General features: G+C 50.2%; 1 protein-coding gene across 1 annotated transcript in view; it reads left to right on the top strand.

The window, feature by feature from the left end:
* The window catches only part of DNAAF9 (dynein axonemal assembly factor 9), a 225723-nt gene extending 206476 nt beyond the window's left edge, over positions 1–19247 (top strand). The window contains exons 36-37 of the mRNA XM_040335514.1: positions 11067–11160; positions 18977–19247. Of these exons, the coding sequence (XP_040191448.1) occupies positions 11067–11160; positions 18977–19089 (207 nt within the window). The 3' untranslated portion in view covers positions 19090–19247. The remainder of the gene's footprint in view (positions 1–11066; positions 11161–18976) is intronic.
* The last annotated feature ends 3198 nt before the right edge of the window (positions 19248–22445 follow it).

Raw genomic sequence — 22445 nt, 5'->3', positions numbered from 1 at the left:
TAGGCAGAATTCTACAGCACTTAAGGTGTTAAAAACTTTCCTTCATGCTGCTCCTCCCAGGGGGCGTGGCTCCCCCAGGCATAACCCACACCCTGCTTTAGCAGCCTCAGTTTGTTTTCTGCCTAACGACAGGAGGTCAAGGCTATCTCTGGAGTTTTTTTTTTTTCTGGCGATTTTTCTCGCTTTTTTTATTATTTTGTTCCTGCATTTTTGAATCCTGCGATTCTTCTATCAACAGCCGACTGGGTGACAGGCTGGGTCCTCGACTCTTGTAGTCCCCCCATGTTCGGCCTTCGAGCGTGTGCCGGCCCTCAGCTCAGCTTTGGGACGTCCACGACAGGCCCCATTGCTCCAGGGGCGGCCGGGGAACTTTGGTTCTAGGGCACACATATGACCGGTCTCTATGGCTTTGTCACAGTGTGTCTGGCCGACAGCCATGCCGTTTACGGACGTTGGTTCTGTCTGGGATACCTCCAGCCGGGTAGTCGCAGGACAGGTAAGTAGTGGCCCCTTACTCAGGTAAGTGGTCTGGCTGGTGGTTTCCCTGGGGAGGTCGACTGAGGGTCCGCCCTGCTTTCCTCTCTCCCCTTCCTCTCCCTCCTTCCCCTGACTGGGTAGTGGCTGTGAAGGGGGGCCTCCTGGGTTTTCTTTGTTACCACCGGGGCCCGTGTGTTGTTAGGGGGACTGTGTTGTTACTCTGGGGGGTGCTGCTGTGTGCTGCTGTGTTCTATGAGGTAATTTTTACCTCAGACAGCGGCCGTCTTGGAAATCTCCTTGGTAACGCTGTGATTCTTTTCTGAGGTAACAGACAAAGCAGTCAGTGCTGCTGTGTTCTATGAGGTAATTTTTACCTCAGACAGCGACCGTCTTGGAAATCTCCTTGGTAACGCTGTGATTCTTTTCTGAGGTAACAAAGCAGTCAGTGCTGCTGTGTTCTATGAGGTAATTTTTACCTCAGATGGTGGCCATCTTGGAAATCTCCTTGGTAACGATGTGATTCTTCCCTGAGATGACTCTGCACAGCCTCTGGTCAGTTTTAGTGCTGTTACAGTTTTAGTGCTGTGAATCTTCCATGAGGTGAATACACATCACAGTCAGCACATCAGAGCACACCTGAGGTTTTTCAGCTCCCTCTGCAGCTGGGTGGGGTGGTGAATACCGGGGGCCCCCCATGCTCTGCAATAGCAGCAAGGAGGTGACCAGTGGGGTTTTTTTTGTCCTGCCTTGCAGGGTGGGTGACTCAGCGCTGACACTATGGAACTCAAGCTATGCCTGAGTTAACCCTTACCGCCCCTCCCCCTGCCACATCTGTTATGTTGGCTGTCCTGGGTTTCTTGCCAGGTTTGAAGCAGCTAGTGCCCGGATGGGGGGTAAAAAAGCGCCCCCTCCCTGAAGCCTGCTTCTGGGGATGACACAGAATCGCTGTTTTTTTCTGGTTCTGTTATGTCAGAGGCTGCGGGTTTTAACCCTTATGGATAGTGAGGATGACTCTGCTGCAGTCAGTTGCTGGCAAGAATTTGTTGGAGCTCTTGTTTCTGCGGTGCGTGAGGCTCTAAAAATTGAGGATGTGGCGGAGACACCTCCGTGTCAGTACCAGCAGACTACCACGCATCGCTGAAGTGTTTCCTTGTGTTCCTTATTTGGACTATATGTTATACAAGGAATGGGATGCACCGCAAAAAGTTTGTCAAAAAACTTTGCAACCCGTTACCCCCTTGAGGGGGGCTTTAAAAAAAAAAAAAAAAAAAAGTAGGTCTCTCCTCCGCCAGTGGACCCCCCTGTGTCCAGACTGCGCAAGGCCACCACATTGCCTGTGGAAGGGGCTCCTGCATTTCAGGATCCCGCTGATAGGAGAGTGGAGGCCGTGGCCCGCTCCCTATTCACGGTGGTGGGTTCGGCGGTGAGGCCGGCTCTGGCCGGGGCCCTGGCAGGCCCCGACTAAAAGGGCGAAGCTCCTGCTGCAGGAGCTGGAAGAAGGACCTCTAAGGTGGCCTTGGTGATCACCATTAAGGGTGAACGGTCCTTTTGGGTCTTCCCTGACTGGCATCATTGAGGATGCCACAGGTGGTAAGCGCATGCTGTTCCCACGGTTTGGGAAGGGCTAGGGACCTCGCCCTGTGCAAGGACCCTCCTTGCCTACCTCCGAGCGTTTTTTCGCTCGCCCTGTGCGGTGGGGGTAGGTCTACATGGTGCTTGAATCCCCGCTGCGGGGTAGCAGCACACCGGATACCGCATGCCTAACGAGTCTGTGGACATACCTGCTTCCGCCTGAAGGTCTGCTCCCGCCCGTGTCTCGGGGGGGAGACTGGCTTCGCATTGCGAAGTGTTTTCCTTGGGGTACAAGATTGAGTTTCTCTCTTGTCTGCCAAACAGGTTTTTTCCCTCCGGCTTCTGGCCTCCTCCGGTTCGCCGGTTGACTCCGTCAGGGGCTGTCCAGGATCTTCTGGTCAGGGGAGTGATTGTGCCAGTTCCCTCGTTGGAACGGTCTCGGGGTTTTACTCCATTCTGTTTGTGTCCCCATGGAGGATGGGGCCCGGTCGATCCTGGGCCTCAAGTCCCTCGTTTTGTTTTGTCAGGTTTTTCTGGCATCCTTGGATGTCATGAACGTGTACCTGCATATCCTCAAACCACCAGAGATTCTGTGCTTTGCGGTCGGGGGGGACCATTTTCAATGGTGTCCTTCCCATTCGGCGGGTTTTCGCCAAGGTGCTCGTACCGATACTGGCCCGGCTGTGACAGCGGGGGTTTGTTATCATGGGATGTCTGGACGACATTCTCCTACGAGCTTCTTCGAGCTCTGCATTGGTGGAGCCGTGTCTATCACGTGTCAGGCTCTCCGAGTGTTCGGCTGGTTTCGGGATTGTCCTGAAATCAGGGTTGATTCCGTCTCAGGGATACCTGAGACTGGTCCTGGATTCCTCCGGGGCGGGAGTGTTTTTCTCCTAGCGGAAAAACTTCAGACTCTGCTATCTGCTGTGCAGCAGTTGCCGACCCAGAAGCGGTCATCTCTGCGATTCTGCAGGAAGGTTCTGGGTCAGTTGGTAGCCTCTTTCGAGGCGGTTCCGTATGCCCAATTCCACGCCAGGGTACTACGGAGGGAACTGCTGTCACGATGGGACTAGCTTCCGTCATCTCTGGATTACCAGATTCAGTTGAGTCATCTGATCATGTCTCCCCTGGTATGGTGGCTGGCGTTTCCGGTGCTTCGGGCCGGAAAGTCATTTTTCTGCAGGCCACTGGACAGTGGTCACGACGGATGCCAGCCTCTCCGGTTGGGGAGGGGCGCTTGGGGCACCCAGTCAGCCCAGGGGCACTGGACTCAGGTGGAGTCCTGCCTACTGATCAACGTTCTGGAGCTCCGAGCAATCAAGCTTTGCCTTACCAGGTGGTCCCTGGATCTACAGGGCCGACCGGTCAGGATCCTGTCCGATAACACCACGTCCGTGGCGTAGGTTGATCATCAGGGAGGCACACAGAGTTCTGTTGCAGCGACGGGGGTCGCGCGCATCCTTTCGGTGGGCCGAAGGGTCCGTTCCGGCTCTATCGGCCAGGTACATTCCGGGAATACGGAATTGGCTAGCCGACTACCTAAGTCGCACTGCACTGGGCCAAGGAGAGTGGTCTCTCCACCCGCAGGTGTTTCGGGGTCTGTGCCGAAAGTGGGGCACTCCGGACGTGGACCTTCTAGCGTCCCGTCTCTATATCGGTAGGTGCCACGGTTCGTGGCCAGGTTTAAGGACCCGTGGGCGGACGCGTCAGGCGCGTTGGTGGCTCCTTGGGGTCGCTGTCGCCTACTTTACACCTTCCCTCCTCGGAAGCTTCTTCCTCGCCTGCTGCGCAGAGTAGAAGCTGTAGGGATTCTATCGGTCCTGATTGCCCCAGATTGGCCGCGTCGCTTCTGGTACGCGGACCAGGTGCGTCTGCTGGCAGACGCCCCCTAGCGTCTTCCCCTGGGAATTGATTTTCTGTTACAGGGTCCAATCTTCCACCCTGTTTCACAGCCACCGGCCTTAGCGGCGTGGCTGTTGAGAGCCAGGGGCTTAAGGACCGAGGCCTATTGGGCTCGGTGGTCTCTACCGTGCTGCCTGCACGGAGGTCTACCTCACGTAGGTTTTTTCCTCATACATGGAAGGCCTACTTCTCTGTGTGTGGGGAGATGAACTGGCACTCTCGTACATGCGTTGTGTACAGGATTCTGCTGTCTTTGCAGCAGGGAGTGGTTCAGGCTCTCGCCTTACGTACGGTTAGGAGCCAGATTTCTGCTCTGGCTGTTTTTTACTTGCAGCGACCCTTGGCATAGCACTCCTGGGTGCGTGCGTTGGGTCAGGGGGTCTGGCAGGTGGCCCCTCCGGTGCGCCCTCCATTACCCCCATGGGACTTGAATTTAGTCCTTTCAGTGCTTCGGGATGCTCCCTTTGAGGACATTCGGGAGGTTTTTTGTTTTATTGTCACAAAAGGTGATTTTATTTCTGGTAGCAATTACCTCGATCAGACGGGTGTCTGTCTGTTCTGGTGGCCTTGTCTTGCAAGGCTCCCTGCTTGGTCATCCGTAAGGATGAGGTGGTGCTGCGGCCGCAGCCGTTTTTCTCCCTAAGGTCGTTTCGGCTTTTCACTTGGATGTGGACATTGTTCTTCCATCCTTGTGTCCTCAGCCGAAGAACCCGAAGGAGGCCACTTTACATTCTTTGGATGTGGTTCGGGCCCTTCGAGTTTACTTGTCGGCGACAGCTCCGTTCCGGATGTCGGACTCGCTGTTCGTGTCTGTGTCCGGTCCCAGTAAGGGCCTGGCAGTTTCGTCGGCCACCATTTCCAGGTGGATCCGACGGATTGTGCTTCAGGCCTATGCCCTGAAGGGCGGGCGCCCCCCTTTCGGGTCATGGCGCATTCGACCAGGGCGATCGGGGCCTCTTGGGCTTTCCGACACCAAGCCTCTGTGTTACTGGTGTGTAAGGCTGCGACCTGGTCGTCGGTCCACGCTTTTTCAAAGTTTTTATATGGTGGATGTGAGTGCATCTTCGGATGCCTCCATTGGCCGCAGGGTGTTACAGGTGGCAGTTTAAGGTTGGAGTTCCTCCGTTGAGTAACTCCGGTTTTGTTTGGGGTGTAACCTGTTTTTGCTGTGTTATTTTTCCCACCCCTCGAATTTTTTTGACACTGCTTGGGGACGTCCCTAAGGTCAATGAAGGCTGTGTCCGTCTATGAACGAAAGAGAAAAAAGGATTTTTGTACTCACCGTAAAATCCATTTCTCTGAGTTCATAGACGGACACAGCACCCACCCCTCCTTGGTTTGTACTGCTTGTTACGAACTGAGGCTGCTAAAGCAGGGTGTGGGTTATGCCTGGGGGAGCCACGCCCCCTGGGAGGAGCAGCATGAAGGAAAGTTTTTAACACCTTAAGTGCTGTAGAATTCTGCCTAAATCTCCTGGTAGGAAGAAGCATAACCCTAAGGTCAATGAAGGCTGTGTCCGTCTATGAACTCAGAGAAATGGATTTTACGGTGAGTACAAAAATCCTTTTTTTCTATGGTACTGTACCTTATACAGTGCCAAGATGTCTTTCTAAAAATACCGTAATGACTCCTGACCTGACAGTTGGGGGGGGGGGGGTGACAGGGGGACACAGAATCTTTGTAAAATGTGTACATTCCGTAAATAAATAAGCCCTACTCCGAAAGTAAGCCCTAGTGTGTTTTTTGTGGACAGAATTAATATAAGACCCGGTCTTACTTTCAGGGAAACATGGTATAATATCTGTCTATATAAAAGTAATAATGCGCTAATATCAAACTTTTGCCGCGAACAGTGCACAGCGTGAAAAAAGATGCAATGATACCAAATAAACACACAAATGATGAGGTACCAAAATATTAACAGTGCCAATAAAAGTGAAAAAACAATGCCAAAAAATAGCCAAAAAGACACAGTAGAACAGCAAAACCAGTTCACAGTTTGTGCTTGAGACTGAATCAATAGTAGGGAATCCTACAGTATGCTGGGTCCTTCACAGCGCCTCCTGTCACAGTCTAAGGCTTCAGAAAAGGCACAGAAGCAACAAGTGTCCGCCTTAGACTGTGACAGGAGACGCTGTGAAGGACCCAGCATACTGTACGATTCCCTACCAGCCGTAGATCCCCCAGACAACAAACTTTGCACACTTGTAGAGGAAGAGTGGGGCTACATGTGTGCCAGGTCCATGGGACCTATGGCCGGCCAGTACCAAGTCCCCAAATCCGGGAGATCAGGCGCAAAAAGGTGACTTGAGTATAAGCCGAGGACAGCATTTTCAGCACACTAAAAAACTTGGCTTATATACGGTATAGATAGATAGCTACAGTACCTGCTGCCGAGAATGTGTTTTTAGCATGACGGCATCGCGCTGATTCTCGGCGACAGGGTGCCGACATCTCGCATTTGCTGGAATAGTAAAAGCACATTCCAGCAAGCGCGTCATAGAAGCGACAAGAGATCCGACTTGGATTCCCGCCAATTCTACACGTGTGCGGCGTTTGTTATGAATCCTGAGGGGGAACTCCCCGCCGGATTTTAAATAAAAATCCGGCATGGGTTCCCCCCTCAGGAGCATACCGTGCCCTTAGGTCTGGTATGGGTTGTAAGGAGAGCCCCCCTACGCCGAAAAAAACAGTGTAGGGGGTCCCCCTACAATCCATACCAGACCCGTATCCAAAGCACGCTACCCGGCCGGCCAGGAAAGGAGTGGGGACGAGCGAGCGCCCCCCCCCCCCTCCTGAGCCGTACCAGGCTGCATGCCCTCAACATGGGGGGGTTGGGTGCTCTGGGGCAGGGGGGCGCACTGCGGCCCCCCCACCCCAGAGCACCCTGTCCCCATGTTGATGAGGACAGGGCCCCTTCCCGACAACCCTGGCCGTTGGTTGTCGGGGTATGCGGGCGGGAGGCTTATCGGAATCTGGGAGCTCCCTTTAATAAGGGGGCCCCCAGATACCGGCCCCCCACCCTAAGTGAATGGATATGGGGTACATCGTACCCCTACCCATTCACCTGGAGGAAAAATGTTAAAGTTAATAAACACGACAAAAGGGTTTTTAAAATAATTTATTAGTCTGCTCCGGAGGCCCCCCTGTCTTCTTTAGCTCTTTTTCACCAGGGGGGGCTTCTTCTTTGACGTCTTCGGGTGGGGGCCCCTCTTCTTCGCCGCCGTCGGGTTCTCTTCCACCGCCGGGGAGGGGTCGCTTTTATAAAAGCGCCCACCCCCCGGCGGGTTTCCTTCGACGGGGGGTGGTGTGCTTTTTTAGGGGGGGCTTCCGCTATCCGGGGGGGTCTTCTCCGCTATCTGGGGGGTCTTCTCCACTCTCCGGGGGTCTTCTTCTATGTTCGCCGATCTCCGCTGTTGACTCGGCGCACCCCGGTTCTTCCTCCCGCTGTTCGGTGCCTTCTCCTTCAGGGCTGAACGTCTTCTTCTTCTGTGCTGTGACGTCTTCTTCTTTTTCTCTTCTCTTCTTCTGCCTTCTCCCGATGTTGACACGTCGCCTATTCTCGCTGCAATGACAGGTGCGCGGTTTGCATCTGACTTATATAGGCCTCACAGTCCCATCATGCTCCGGTACCCACGTGATACCTACCCACGTGGGTGGGTACCGGAGCATGATGGGACTGTGAGGCCTATATAAGTCAGATGCAAACTGCGCACCTGTCATTGCAGCGAGAATAGGCAACGTGTCAACATCGGGAGAAGAGAAGAAGAAGAGAAGAAGACGTCACAGCACAGAAGAAGAAGACGTCACAGCACAGAAGAAGAAGAAGACGTTCAGCCCTGAAGGAGAAGGGACCGAACAGCGGGAGGAAGAACCGGGGTGCGCCGAGTCAACAGCGGAGAGCGGCGAACATAGAAGTAGACCCCCGGAGAGTGGAGAAGACCCCCCGGATAGCGGAGAAGACCCCCCCGGATAGCGGAAGAAGAAGCCCCCCCCCCTGAGAAGCACACCACCCCCCGCCGAAGACGTCGGAGGAAACCTGCCGGGGGGTGGGCGCTTTTATAAAAGCGACCCCCCCGGCGGTGGAAGAGAACCAGACGGCGGCGACGAAGAGCGCCCCCCACCCGAAGACGTCAAAGAAGAAGCCCCCCCTGGTGAAAAAGAGCTAAAGAAGACAGGGGGGGCCTCCGGAGCAGACTAATAAATTATTTTAAAAACCCTTTTGTCGTGTTTATTAACTTTAACATTTTTCCTCCAGGTGAATGGGTAGGGTTACGATGTACCCCATATCCATTCACTTAGGGTGGGGGGCCGGTATCCGGGGGCCCCCTTATTAAAGGGGTCTCCCAGATTCCGATATGCCTCCCGCCCGCATACCCCGACAACCAACGGCCAGGGTTGTCGGGAAGGGGCCCTGTCCTCATCAACATGAGGACAGGGTGCTCTGGGGTGGGGGGGGCCGCAGTGCGCCCCAGAGCACCCAACCCCCCCATGTTGAGGGCATGCAGCCTGGTACGGTTCAGGAGGGGGGGGGGGCGCTCGCTCGTCCCCACTCCTTTCCTGGCCGGCCGGGTAGCGTGCTTTGGATACGGGTCTGGTATGGATTGTAGGGGGACCCCCTACACCGTTTTTCCGGCGTAGGGGGGGTCTCCTTACAACTTATACCAGACCTAAGGGCCCCGTATGCTACTGAGGGGGGAACCCATGCCGGATTTTTATTTAAAATCCGGCGAGGAGTTCCCCCTCAGGATTCATAACAAACACCGCACACGTGTAGAATTGGCGGGAATCCAAGTCGGATCTCCCGTCGCTTCTATGACGGCTTTGTCTCCATCGCGGCAAGCCAGCTCGGCGCTGGCTCTCGCGATGGGGCTCGTAGGTGGTCAATCTCGCCGAGAAAGGGAGTGAGATTGACACAATATCGCGGTCACCTACTGTAGATAGTAAAACAATAAAAACAGGTAGGTATCTGCACTACTAAAACAAAAGGTATGAATATTGGAAGAGGAAAGCAGCCAGCACTATTTGTTGATAAGCAAAAAAACAATAAATCATAAAAAATAATAATAAATAAATAATGAATAAATGGGACTTTTAGGGTGCCAATAACTTCACCCTCGTAAAAAAAAAATAATACAACACAAACACACAAAAACATCAATATTTATTACAGATTCCTATTAATAGAGACTGGGTATCATCCCTATAAAATAAAAAAAAAGTGCTAAATATATGCACTTGGTCGATTCAGCAACCCCACACACCTTCTTTTAGTTTCAAAATAAATAACACGTATGAGCCCCCTGTTCATACTGGTGCGGCTTCAGCGCGATTACGACTTAATTCAACAGAAGTCTATGCAAGTCGCAATGAAATCGGTATAAAGTAGTGCAGGAACCTTTTTCCATTATCGCTGCCAGGTGAGTCGCGGCGATATGAACGCCGTTTTAAAGACTGGCACACTTTACATCTTAAAGCGGAGTTCCGGCCACAATTTCACTTTTTAAATATAAATACCCCTGTAATACACAAGCTTAATGTATTCTAGTAAAGTTAGTCTGTAAACTAAGGTCCGTTTTTGTTAGGTTGTTACAGCATTTAGACACTTTATAAAATAGAAATTGACTGGGGCCATCTTAAGTGTGGGCATCATGAAGCCAGACTGTATGACTTCCTGGATTTCAGCCTTGCAGATCTCGCACACGCTCAGTGCTGCACAAGCAGTGTAATAGGTTTCAGATCAGGTTTCAGCACCTGTACTGTCCAAGTCACATGATTCTTCGAGACTGGGGAGTGCACAGACTCCTGGAAAGTTACACCCACTACATTCCCAGGAGTCTGTGCGGTGTAGGTTAGGAAGCTTAACCACTTACCCCCCAGACCATATTGCTGCCCAAAGACCAGAGACCTTTTTGCGATTCGGGACTGCGTCGCTTTAACAGACAATTGCGCGGTCGTGCGACGTGGCTCCCAAACAAAATTGGCGTCCTTTTTTTCCCACAAATAGAGCTTTCTTTTGGTGGTATTTGATCACCTCTGCGGTTTTTATTTTTTGCGCTATAAACAAAAATAGAGCGACAATTTTGAAAAAAAATAATATTTTTTACTTTTTGCCATAATAAATATCCCCCAAAAATATATAAAAAAACATTTTTTTTCCTCAGTTTAGGCCGATATGTATTCTTCTATATATTTTTCGTAAAAAAAAAACGCAATAAGCGTTAATTGATTGGTTTGCGCAAAAGTTATAGCGTTTACAAAATAGGGGGTATTTTTATGGCATTTTTATTAATATTTTTTTTTACTAGTAATGGCGGCGATCAGCGTTTTTTTTTTTCGGTACTGCGACATTATGGCGGACACTTTTGACACATTTTTGGGACCATTGGCATTTTTATAGCGATCAGTGCTATAAAAATGCATTGGATTACTATAAAAATGCCACTGGCAGTGAAGGGGTTAACACTAGGGGGCGGGGAAGGGGTTAAAACACTAGGGGGCGGGGAAGGGGTTAAGTATGCCTGGGTGTGTTCTTACTGTGGGGGGGGGGTGGCATCACTAGGGGAAACACTGATCCTCTCTTCATACATTGTATGAACAGAAGATCAGCATTTCCCCCGCTGACAGGACCGAGAGCTGTGCGTTTACACACACAGCTCCCGGTCCCCGCTCTGTAACGAGCGATCGCGTGTGCCCGGCGGCCATCGCGCCTGCCGGGCACACGCACGGGAGTCGGGGGCGCGCACGCGCCCCTAGTGGCGGCTCAAAGAGCCGCCGTATAGCAACGGGCTCTCGCCCAGCAGAGCCGATCTGCCGCCGTAGAATGACGGCGGCTGGTCGGCAAGCAGTTAAGCACCTAGGTGCAGGAAGAGGGAAGATTAACTATTCTGCCTAGCAACAACACTTTGAAGGCATCTAAAAAAAAAAAAAAAAATTCTTAAAGGACTAATGACATTTTTTTAAAACTACTGATGTAATGTTATATTTATGGGTGGAACTCCACTTTAAGTTTATAAAGCAAGGCCAAGAACATTAATGCTGTAAATGAATGGCAGCCATATTTTATTGGATCTGTGCCAGTGTAATATCTAATGGTCGTCTTTTATTTCCTGCAGGCAAAACGTCACTTGGATCCTCTTCCAGATGGATATTTCTACAACGGAACTCAGTTTGTGAACTTTCTGGGAGAAAAAAATGATTATCACCCATGTATCCTTTTCATTTGTTGAGCATGGGAGGAGGTGATGAGGGAGCAGCAGAGCAGGAGGTCGTGGGAGAAGCAGACAGGACAGTCTGGAGGATATTTTTGAAATGTGATTGGTGATGAAGATGGGGGAGGGGACAGAGTTGTGGATGGCTTTGTATTTGTTAGTATTTTTTATTTTATTTGTTGGGTAAGCAGAAGCCAGGGATTGGCACAGAGGGGTGGCGGACACTGAGCAAGGTGGATAAATCTGGCAGCAATATTCTTGATAGACTGAAGAGTGGACAGCCTGTGTAGAGTTAGGCCTATGAGCAGGGGCGGACTGACAACTCATGGGGTCCCCGGGCAATAGAAGATTATGGGGCCCCTCTGGCTTACAGATGACCACCACGCCAGGAGGTAGTGCAGAGGCGGGCAGCTAAAATCTTGGGATATTCACATTAAAAGCATGTCATTTTCGGACATATCAGGGACAGATCTAAAAAAAACACAGATTTTTACATACTGTCCCTGGTTTTACTGAGCCTGGCAACCCGGATGGGGCCCCCTAGTGGCATGGGGCCCTCGGGCAGTGCCCGAGTGACTCAATGGTCAGTCCGCCCCTGCCTATGAGGAGGAAGTTGCAATAGTTGATGTAAGAGATGATAAGGGAGTGATCTAGACCAGTGTTTCTCAACTCCAGTCCTCGGGGCGCACCAACAGGTCATGTTTTCAGGATTTCCCTCAGATCAAACTGCTGTGGTAATTACTAAGGCAGTGAAACTGATAAAATCACCTGTGCACAATAATGGAAAGCCTGAAAACATGACCTGTTGGTGCGCCCCGAGGACTGGAGTTGAGAAACACTGATCTAGACCGTCCATAGACTGTTCAACTCTGCTGAACTGGCCGAGAATCGAACCATGCTTGGGCAGGCTGAATGTAACAAGTCGGTCGATCTATCAACTTGGGTACAACCAGCCTGCTGGATTTACTTGCGACTTTACCTGCTCCTATAGCCACTAGATATATTTACTGTCTTCTCCCGACACTGTCTATGGCCTGCCTTAGTAGCTTTGTGGTTTCATTATTTAACCGCTTGCCTACCGTTTCCTGCACATATACGTCGGCAGAATGGCACGGCTGCGCAAAGTGGCGTGTATATATACGTCACTTTGAATTTTGCGCCTTGCATGCGTGCCCCTGCCGCAAGCTCTGTAAACCGTACCCGCGGACTCTATGTCCGCCGGTGTCCCGTGATCGGGTCACAGAGCTGCAGAACGGGGAGAGCCAGTGTAAACAAGGCATCTCCCCATTCTGCTTAGTGACAGGACACTGATCAGTGTCATGTCACAGTAAGCCACGCCCCCCCTAACAGAAACACTCCCTAGGACACACTTAACCACTTTCTAGCCCCATAGTGGTTAACCCCTTCCCTGCCAGTCACATTTACACAGTCGTCGGTGCATTTTTATAGCACTGATCGCTGTATAAATGTGAATGGTCCCAAAATAGCGTCAAAAGTGTTCGATTTGTCCGCCATAATGTCGCAGTCACGATAAAAATCGCTGATCGCCGTCATTACTAGTAAAACAATATATATTAATAAAAATGCCACAAAACTATCCCCTATTTTGTAGACGCTATGGCCCAGATCCACAAAGAAATTACGCCGGCGTATCTATTGATACGCCACGTAATTTCTACGATGCCCGTCGTATCTTTGTTTTGTCTAAACAAATGTGGGCTCGATCCGACTGGCGTACGTCTTAGTACGCCGTCGGATCTTAGGTGCATATTTACGCTGGCCGCTAGGTGGCGCTTCCGTTGATTTCCGCGTAGAGTATGCAAATGAGCTAGATACGGCGATCCACAAACGTACGTCCGGCCGGCGCTTTTTTTTACGTCGTTTTCGTAAGCCTTTTTTCGGCGTAACGTTACCCCTGGGTCTATGAGACGTACACAATGTTAAGTATGGACGTCGGGCCAGCGTAAAATTTTCCATCGTTTTACGTCGTTTGCGTAAAACGTTCGCGAATAGGGCTTTGCGTAAATTATGTTCACGTCGAAAGCATTGACTATTTGCGACGTGATTTCAAGCATGTGCACTGGCATACCCCCGCGGACAGCGCATGCGCCGTTCAAACAAAAACGTAATTTACGTGGGGTCAAGTAGAATTAACATAAAACACGCCCACATCTTTGTCATTTGAATTCCGCGTCCTTACGCCGACACATTTACGCTACGCCGCCGTAACTTTAGACGCAAGTGCTTTGTGAATACAGCACTTGCCTCTCAAAGTAGCGGCGGCGTAGCGTAACTACGATACGCTACGCCTGCTTAAAATTACGCCGATCTACGTGGATCTGGCCCTATAACTTTTGCGCAAACCAATCAATAAACACTTATTGCGATTTTTTTTTTTTTTTTTTTTTACTAAAAATATGTAGAAGAATACGTATCGGCCTAAACTGAGGGGGAAAACGTTTTTTTGGGGGGGGATATTTATTATAGCAAAAAGTAAAAAATATTGCTTTTTTTTTTTTCAAAATTGTCGCTCTATTTTTGTTTATAGCGCAAAAAAATAAAAAGCGCAGAGGTGATCAAATACCACCAAAAGAAAGCTCTATTTCTGAGGAAAAAAGGACGTCAATTTTGTTTTGGAGCCACGTCGGACGACCGTGCAATTGTCAGTTAAAGCGACGCAGTGCCGAATCGCAAAAAGTGGCCCGTCATTTGGCAGCCAAATCCTCCAGGGCTGAAGTGGTTAAGAAGTGGATTATTCTGGAGACATGACTGACGCGAAGGCAACAAGATTTGTACAGTGATTGGCTTTGAGGCTAAAAGGGTCCGAGTTTAGGGTTACACCTAGCATGCTGGCAAGGAGGGAGGGGCTGGTAGTTGTATTATTGATCTTGATGGAAAAGTGTTTTTTTTGGGGGGCGGGGTGTAACGAAACGTCCCCCACTCCACTTGAGTGCATTCGTAATTTACCACTTTCTCCAGTCTGAATATAGATTTCAGATATTCCAAACCATTGACAACCAATAACTAGACAGTACTCAATTTGGTTGCTGAACATGAAACTGTTTATTAGAACACAGAATACAGTCTTTTATACACTTGAAGAGAAGGGTTCCCCCCTCCTCAAATTACTCTAACAATACACCTGTAACCAGAAACATAAATTAACATGAGCTAATTAATTAATTTCCAGACTAGGTGACTCAGAGATATGACTTTTCGGGTCCTAGCCTTGTTGTTGCCTAGCTCCCTAACTACAATACACATTATCATAAATATCAACACAGAACTCCTTCACACAATAGCAGAGTTAATTAACACAAACAACAATGGGTGAAAGACCCTTAAGACTACTAGACAACAGGAGACCCAGGGCTTTCCAGATCTCATTAACCACTTAAGGACCGCCTAACGCCGATATACGTCGGCAGAATGGCACAGCTGGGCACAATCACGTACCTGTGCGTCCTCTTTAAGTGCCGCAGGCACGCACCCGCGACCCGGTCCGAAGCTACGGGACCCGATCGCCGCCGGTGTCCTGCGATCGGTCACAGGAGCTGAAGAACCGAGAGAGGTGTGTGTAAACACACCTTCCCCGTTCTTCACAGTGGCGCTGTCATGGATCGTCTTTTCCCTGATATAGGGTAAGGCAATCAATGACGTCACACGTCCAGCCCCGCCCCCCTACAGTTAGAAACACATATGAGGTCACACTTAACCCCTTCAGCGCCCCCTAGTGGTTAACTCCCAAACTGCAATTGTCATTTTCACAGTAATCGGTGAATTTTTATAGTACTTTTTGCTGTGAAAATGACAATGGTCCCAAAAATGTGTCAAAATTGTCCGATGTGTCCGCCATAATGTCGCAGTCACGAAAAAAACCGCTGATCGCCGCCATTAGTAGTAAAAAATGTATTATTATTAAAAATGCAATAAAACTATCCCCTATTTCGTAAACACTATAAATTAAAGCGGAAGTAAGCCCATCAATTTGAAAGTTTCAAAAAACAGTTAACATTCCGGCATGCCGGAAATGCTAGCTGTTGCATTTGCTTGTGCTCTCAACCAAACTGTCAAACCATCCAATGGCTGGTTTCATAATGGATCACATGTGCAGCATCATGGCAGTTGCAGATTAAACAGAGGCCAAGATGACAGCTTCCTTGGCTGAAAACAATAGGAGGGTGTACTTCCACTTTAACATAAAACACACCCCCATTAGATCCATTTGAATTCCGCGCCCTTACGCCGCGAGAGATACACTACGCCGCCGTAACTTATGGCGCGGATTCGTTGTGGATTCAAATTAAAAAAGATAAGTTACGGCGGCGTAGCGTATCTTAGATACTCTGCTCCCGGCTCAGATGTATGTGGATCTGCCCCACCATGTACAGCACACACCACCACCAATAGCAACTCAACTCCCAATTTGACCTAATGTGTAGCCAATGGCCCTTTAAGGGATGCCACCAGATGTAGCCAACTATAAAACCACTCTCCTCCGGATCTAATTACACCATATGGTTGATTCCCACAATTCCACCAATAACACTCCGAAGCAAAACATACAGACCATCCTAGTGCTTTCCATATAAATCACAAATTTATTTAAAAGTCAAGGATAAAATCACATTTACATATAAAGGTGCACTGACACAGGTAACTCGCATATACAATTTCTCAGACCACCGATGGTGGTATCGCCATTAGAGGCTGCAGCTTTTGGATGGATAGCTTTCTGACCCCTTTAAGGTGCCAATTCTGCTTGCTACAGCTTGCCGTTGCCTCCAGTATTCTGTTCCGCCCTGCTGTATTGGAAAGATGTCTTGCGTCACGGACATCACTGCATTACGCGTTACGCCACCAGACGTGGCTTCTTCAGAGGGATAGTCAATGGTGCCCTTTCGTTGGTGTCAATGGAATCATGAATTATGCCCCACTGTTGGGGTAAGTCAGTGTTTCTCAATTCCAGTCCTCAGGCCCCCCCAACAGGTCAGGTTTTCAGGATTTCCATTATTTTGCACAGGTGATTTGATCAGTTTCACTGCCTTAGTAATTACTAGGGTTGTCCCGATACCACTTTTTTAGGACTGAGTACGAGTACCGATACTTTTTTTCAAGTAGTCGCCGATACCGAATACCGATACTTTTTTTAAAATGTGTCCCCAAATGCAGCGATGTCTCCCCCCATGCAGCCAGCGTCACCCCCCATGCAGCCAGCGTCACCCCCCATGCAGCCAGCGTCACCCCCCATCCAGCCAGCGTCACCCCCCATCCAGCCAGCGTCTCCCCCCAACCAGCCATTGTCTCCCCCCATGCAGCAATGTATCCCCCCATCCAGCCATTGTCACCCCCATCCAGCAATGTATTCCCCCAGCCATTGTCACCCCCCATGCAGCCATTGTCACCCCCCATGCAGCCATTGTCACCCCCCATGCAGCCATTGTCACCCCCCATCCAGCCATTGTCACCCCCCATCCAGCAATGTATTCCCCCAGCCATTGTCACCCCCCATGCAGCCAGCGTCACCCCCCATGCAGTCAGCGTCACCCCCCATGCAGCCAGCGTCACCCCCCATCCAGCGTCACCCCCCATCCAGCCAGCGTCACCCACCATCCAGCAATGTATCCCCCCATCCAGCCATTGTCACCCCCCATCCAGCAATGTATTCCCCCAGCCATTGTCACCCCCCATGCAGCCATTGTCACCCCCCATGCAGCCAGCGTCACCCCCCATGCAGCCAGCGTCACCCCCCATCCAGCCAGCGTCACCCCCCATCCAGCCAGCGTCTCCCCCCAACCAGCCATTGTCTCCCCCCATGCAGCAATGTATCCCCCCATCCAGCCATTGTCACCCCCATCCAGCAATGTATTCCCCCAGCCATTGTCACCCCCCATGCAGCCATTGTCACCCCCCATGCAGCCATTGTCACCCCCCATCCAGCCATTGTCACCCCCCATCCAGCAATGTATTCCCCCAGCCATTGTCACCCCCCATGCAGCCAGCGTCACCCCCCATGCAGTCAGCGTCACCCCCCATGCAGCCAGCGTCACCCCCCATGCAGCCAGCGTCACCCCCCATCCAGCGTCACCCCCCATCCAGCCAGCGTCACCCACCATCCAGCAATGTATCCCCCCATCCAGCAATGTATTCCCCCAGCCATTGTCACCCCCCATGCAGCCATTGTCACCCCCCATGCAGCCAGCGTCACCCCCCATGCAGCCAGCGTCACCCCCCATGCAGCCAGCGTCACCCCCCATGCAGCCAGCGTCACCCCCCATCCAGCCAGCGTCACCCCCCATCCAGCCAGCGTCACCCCCCATCCAGCCAGCGTCTCCCCCCAACCAGCCATTGTCTCCCCCATGCAGCAATGTATCCCCCCCATCCAGCCATTGTCACCCCCATCCAGCAATGTATTCCCCCAGCCATTGTCACCCCCCATGCAGCCATTGTCACCCCCCATGCAGCCATTGTCACCCCCCATCCAGCCATTGTCACCCCCCATCCAGCAATGTATTCCCCCAGCCATTGTCACCCCCCATGCAGCCAGCGTCACCCCCCATGCAGTCAGCGTCACCCCCCATGCAGCCAGCGTCACCCCCCATCCAGCGTCACCCCCCATCCAGCCAGCGTCACCCACCATCCAGCAATGTATCCCCCCATCCAGCCATTGTCACCCCCCATCCAGCAATGTATTCCCCCAGCCATTGTCACCCCCCATGCAGCCATTGTCACCCCCCATGCAGCCATTGTCACCCCCCATGCAGCCAGCGTCACCCCCCATGCAGCCAGCGTCACCCCCCATGCAGCCAGCGTCACCCCCCATACAGCCAGCGTCACCCCCCATACAGCCAGCGTCACCCCCCATACAGCCAGCGTCCCCCCATGCAGCCAGCGTCACCCCCCATCCAGCCAGCGTCCCCCCATGCAGCCAGCGTCACCCCCATCCAGCCAGCGTCACCCCCATCCAGCCAGCGTCCCCCCATCCATCCAGCGTCTCCCCCCATCCAGCGTCTCCCCCCATCCAGCCATGTCACGCTTACCTGCATCCCCGCTGCCGCCGACTCTGTAATACGGGCGGGAACATTACAACTTTGAATCTCTGTTATGATTGGCGCCGCGCTGCGTATAGACACTCCCCCTCGCTCGGGATTGGACAGTTCACCCGAGCGAGGGGGAGTGTCTATGCGTGGTGCGAATCATTACAGCTATTCAAAGCTGTAATGTTCCCGCCCGTATTACACAGTCGGCGGCAGCGGGGATGCGGCGAATGGCGGCGGATTACGGCGTTTCGTGGCGGCGGGCGGTGTTCGGCGGCGGTCGGCGGCAAGTATTCTATTTATGTATCGGGGCGGGGTATCGGCGTCTGAGTACCGCCGAAAAAACTCGGAATCGGTCCCGATACCGATACTAGTATCGGTATCGGGACAACCCTAGTAATTACCACAGCCTTTTCATCTGAGGGAAATCCTGAAAACCTGACCTGTTGGGGGGGCCTGAGGACTGGAATTGAGAAACACTGGGGTAAGTAGAAGGAATGATGCCTCATCATTGGTTTCAGTTTGAGGAATAGTGGCCCATATCAGTGGGGTTAATAGTGCCCCAAGGGACAAATAAAGGCAAGCAAAGGGCTGCTCTTGGCCCATGGGCCACAGTTTGGAGAACAGTGGACCCAGAACCAGCATGTCTTTCCGTTCATCATTTTGATACATCATCTGCCTCAGTTACATCTGTTTTTCACGCCAGCCTCCTCTTGATGTGGAAATATTGATGAATTTTACGTTGTTCATATTATTTCCTTAATGTGATTCTCTCAGTGATGGACCAGTTTATATATGATTACGTGAATGAGGTAAATAAGGAGATTGAGAAATACAACAGAGAATTGGAGCAGCAGGAATATTACGACATCTTTGGACAGAAGCTGTGAGAGGTCTGCCGTCTGCTTGATGTAGTGTTCCACATTACACGCCATTAGCATAATTACCGCGCAGCCCAAAGCACCATCTGGGAGAAGCATTTTCTAACCTGTTTCAGATGTGATTATGCTTCATTTTCTCCGGGTTTTATAAATGAGTTTGCACCTTATGTAGTCAATCTGTTCACAGGAGCACTGTTGGGAGCTTTTGGGTCTTCCGGCCAATTATCAGACATATGTAACGTTCACAAAGAGCAAGACGCTTGTACCGAAACCACTCATTATTGCAGGGCCGCGTGTTGCACATTAAGCGTTCTCATCCATTGTCCGCTTAGTGTGACTTACACGCTGAAGTCAGGAGTGTTTTATAGCTCCGTTTTCACACTTCTGATACATTTGAGCACGATGTTTTAAGTATTTAACACTTTTATGTTGGCTTTTACTACAAAGGTATTGTGTTTTTACTTTATATAACATTGTGTCTGATTAGCACTTTATAAGTTGATTTAAAACATTTTGATTCGTATGTGCATTTTGGAGGCAGCCGTCTTGTGACATTTTGGAGAATGCAGTCAATCCATTCACTCCATCACCGAGAACTAGACTGCAGAGTATCATTCCGCTGGACACTAGTGACATCATTAGGAATGCAGACTATCCTTTCTCTGGGGACCAGCAACATTACTAAGAAAGATATTTATCCTATTATGAGATACTAGTGACATCAAGAGTGAATGTAGACTATCCTTTCTCTAGGGACCAGCAACATCACTGAGAAAAAAAACCTATCCCATTATGAGATGCTAGTGACATCACAGAGAATGCAGCCTATCCATCCTTTAGGGACCAGCAACATCACTAAGAAAGATGCCTGTCCCTTTGAGATTATAGTGACATCACAGTGAATGCAACCTATCATTTTTCTGGGGACCAGCAACATTTCCAAAAAAGATACCTATCCCATTACGCGATACTAGTGACCTCAACAGAGGGTGCAGACTATCCTTTCTCTAGGGGCCAGCGGCATCACTGAGAAAGATGCCTATCCCTTTGAGATGCTAGTGACATCACAGTGAATGCAGCCTATCCTTTCTCTAGGGAAGGACAATATTACTCAGAAAGATACCTATCCCTTTACACGATACTAGAGCAGTGATGGTGAACCTTGGCACCCCAGAAGCTTTGGAACTACATTTCCCAAGATGCTCAAGTACACTGCAGAGTGGATGAGCATCATGGGAAATGTAGTTCCAAAACATCTGGGGTGCCAAGGTTTGTGACTTCAACAGAAAATGCTGACTATCCTTTCTCTAGGGGCCAGTAACATCACTGAGAAAGATGCCTATTCCTTTTCTAGATACTTGTAACATCACTAAGAATGCAGCCTATTTTTCTCTTGGGACCATTCATTATGACATCATAGTGAATGCAGCCTATCATTTCTCTACTGACCTGCAACATCACTTGAGAAAGATACCCATACCATTACGATGTACTAATGACATCACAGTGAATGCAGCCTATCCTTTTTCTAGGGACTGGCAACATCACTTGAGAAAGATACCCACACTGTTACGAGATACTAGTGACATCATTGATAATGCAGCCTATCCTTTCTTTAGGGACCAGCAACATCACTGAGAAAGATGCCTATCCCTTTATGAGATACTGGTGACATCATTGATAATGCAGCCTATCCTTTCTTTAGGGACGAGTACCATCACACAGCCCCCAGTTGGTATTACCCCATCCACACAAACAAGGTGGATAGAGAAATCCTCCCCGCTGTGTTATTGATTCATGACAAAATAACTGATCTGCCGGTTGGCTGCAGCTCTGATCGAACAAAACTTGATCAGCAAGCCTGTTCACTAAAAGTCAATCATTAGATTGCTGCTGAACCACACAAATGTCAGTCCCTCTATAGTCAACTTGACCCTGTGAAGCAAGATATACCCACCAAAATCTGCCATCTGAAACGTTGAGTCCTAAGATTAAAGATGGCAGAAGTAAGGACTGTCTGTGTTGCTCCCAACACTCAGCGCTCTCATAGGGCTTCTGTAGATGGGAAAATACAGTGCTCTCAGGTACTGTCAGCTTGCATTTGAGATACTCAGGAGCTCTTTCTGAACTTTTTCTTAGTTATTTTTACATTGCCATTGGCTTTAAGGAGAGAAAATAATCTGCAACCAAAATAATCCATGTACTCAAACCTTGACATGGGCAATTTTATGATCAAATTAGTGTTTAAACTAGATTTGTATTGCAGGCTTTAGAACAAGCAACTGTGAAATTGTCTTGCTAGACAGGTCATGGAGACCCCGCTATAGTCACAAATGTCTGCAGTATTGAGAGACCATTTAAAGTTGTGGGAATTACAGTTATTGCAGACAAAAGGTTGTTTTTTTTCCCCCCTGTGGTTTGAAAGGGTTGACATAAACGCTGGGTTAATGGAACCGTTCAAGGAAATGGTAGAAGGGTAAAAGCAGACTGACAAGCCTGCTCGCTCTCCCCCAGTTGCAGAAAAAGTTTTTTCGATTAAGAATCGCACATTTAGTGATGTCCATCACTGTTCCTCCACCGATTAACAGGAGTTTAGGCATAGTGGGCCAGATTCTCGTAGATACGGCGCCGGCGTAGTGTAAGTCATTTACACTACGCCACCGCAACTTACTGGAGCAAGTGCCGTATTCTTCAACCACTTGCTTCGTAGTTTGCGGCGGCGTAGTGTAATTGGCCCGGCGTATCCCCGCGTAATTCAAAGGGGCCGCTTGTATTTAAATTAAGCGTGCCCCCGCGTCGATTGAACTGCGCATGCGCCGGGCTGAAAAATAGCCCAGTGCGCATGCTCCAGCTCACGACGGAAAACGTCAACGACGCCGACGTGTGCGTCATTGACGTAAAGTCGTATTCAAGAACGACTTAGGAAAACGACGTACCCGACGGGAAAAGACGACGTGGACACAACGCCATACTTAACATGGCATACGGCGGACTGGCCTACGGAAACGACGTAAGCGACGAGTACGCAACGCAAATTCGTTCGGGAATCGGCGTATCAGGCTCATTTGCATAGTCAAATGAGACCTGAACGTAAACGCCACCTATCGGCAGCGGCAAATTACATTTAAGATCCGACAGTGTAAGTCACTTACACCTGTCCGATCTTGGCCGTATCTATGCGAAAATTATTCTAGGAATCACTCGCATAGATACCCAGGGCCAAAAAACAGAGATACGACGGTGTTTCCTGAGATACACCGTCGTCACTCTTCTGAGAATCTGGCCCAGTATGTGCAAGGTGCAGTAACATCTAGGAACATTTTACATGTACAAGTTAGACCATGTATACAAACACTGGCCAGCAT

The sequence above is a fragment of the Rana temporaria genome, chromosome 1, assembly GCF_905171775.1.
Source record: "Rana temporaria chromosome 1, aRanTem1.1, whole genome shotgun sequence".
In the NCBI taxonomy this organism is placed as follows: Eukaryota; Metazoa; Chordata; class Amphibia; order Anura; family Ranidae; genus Rana; species Rana temporaria.
The sequence above is the reverse complement of the archived record's forward strand: the minus strand, read 5'-3'. Positions and strand labels throughout refer to the sequence as shown.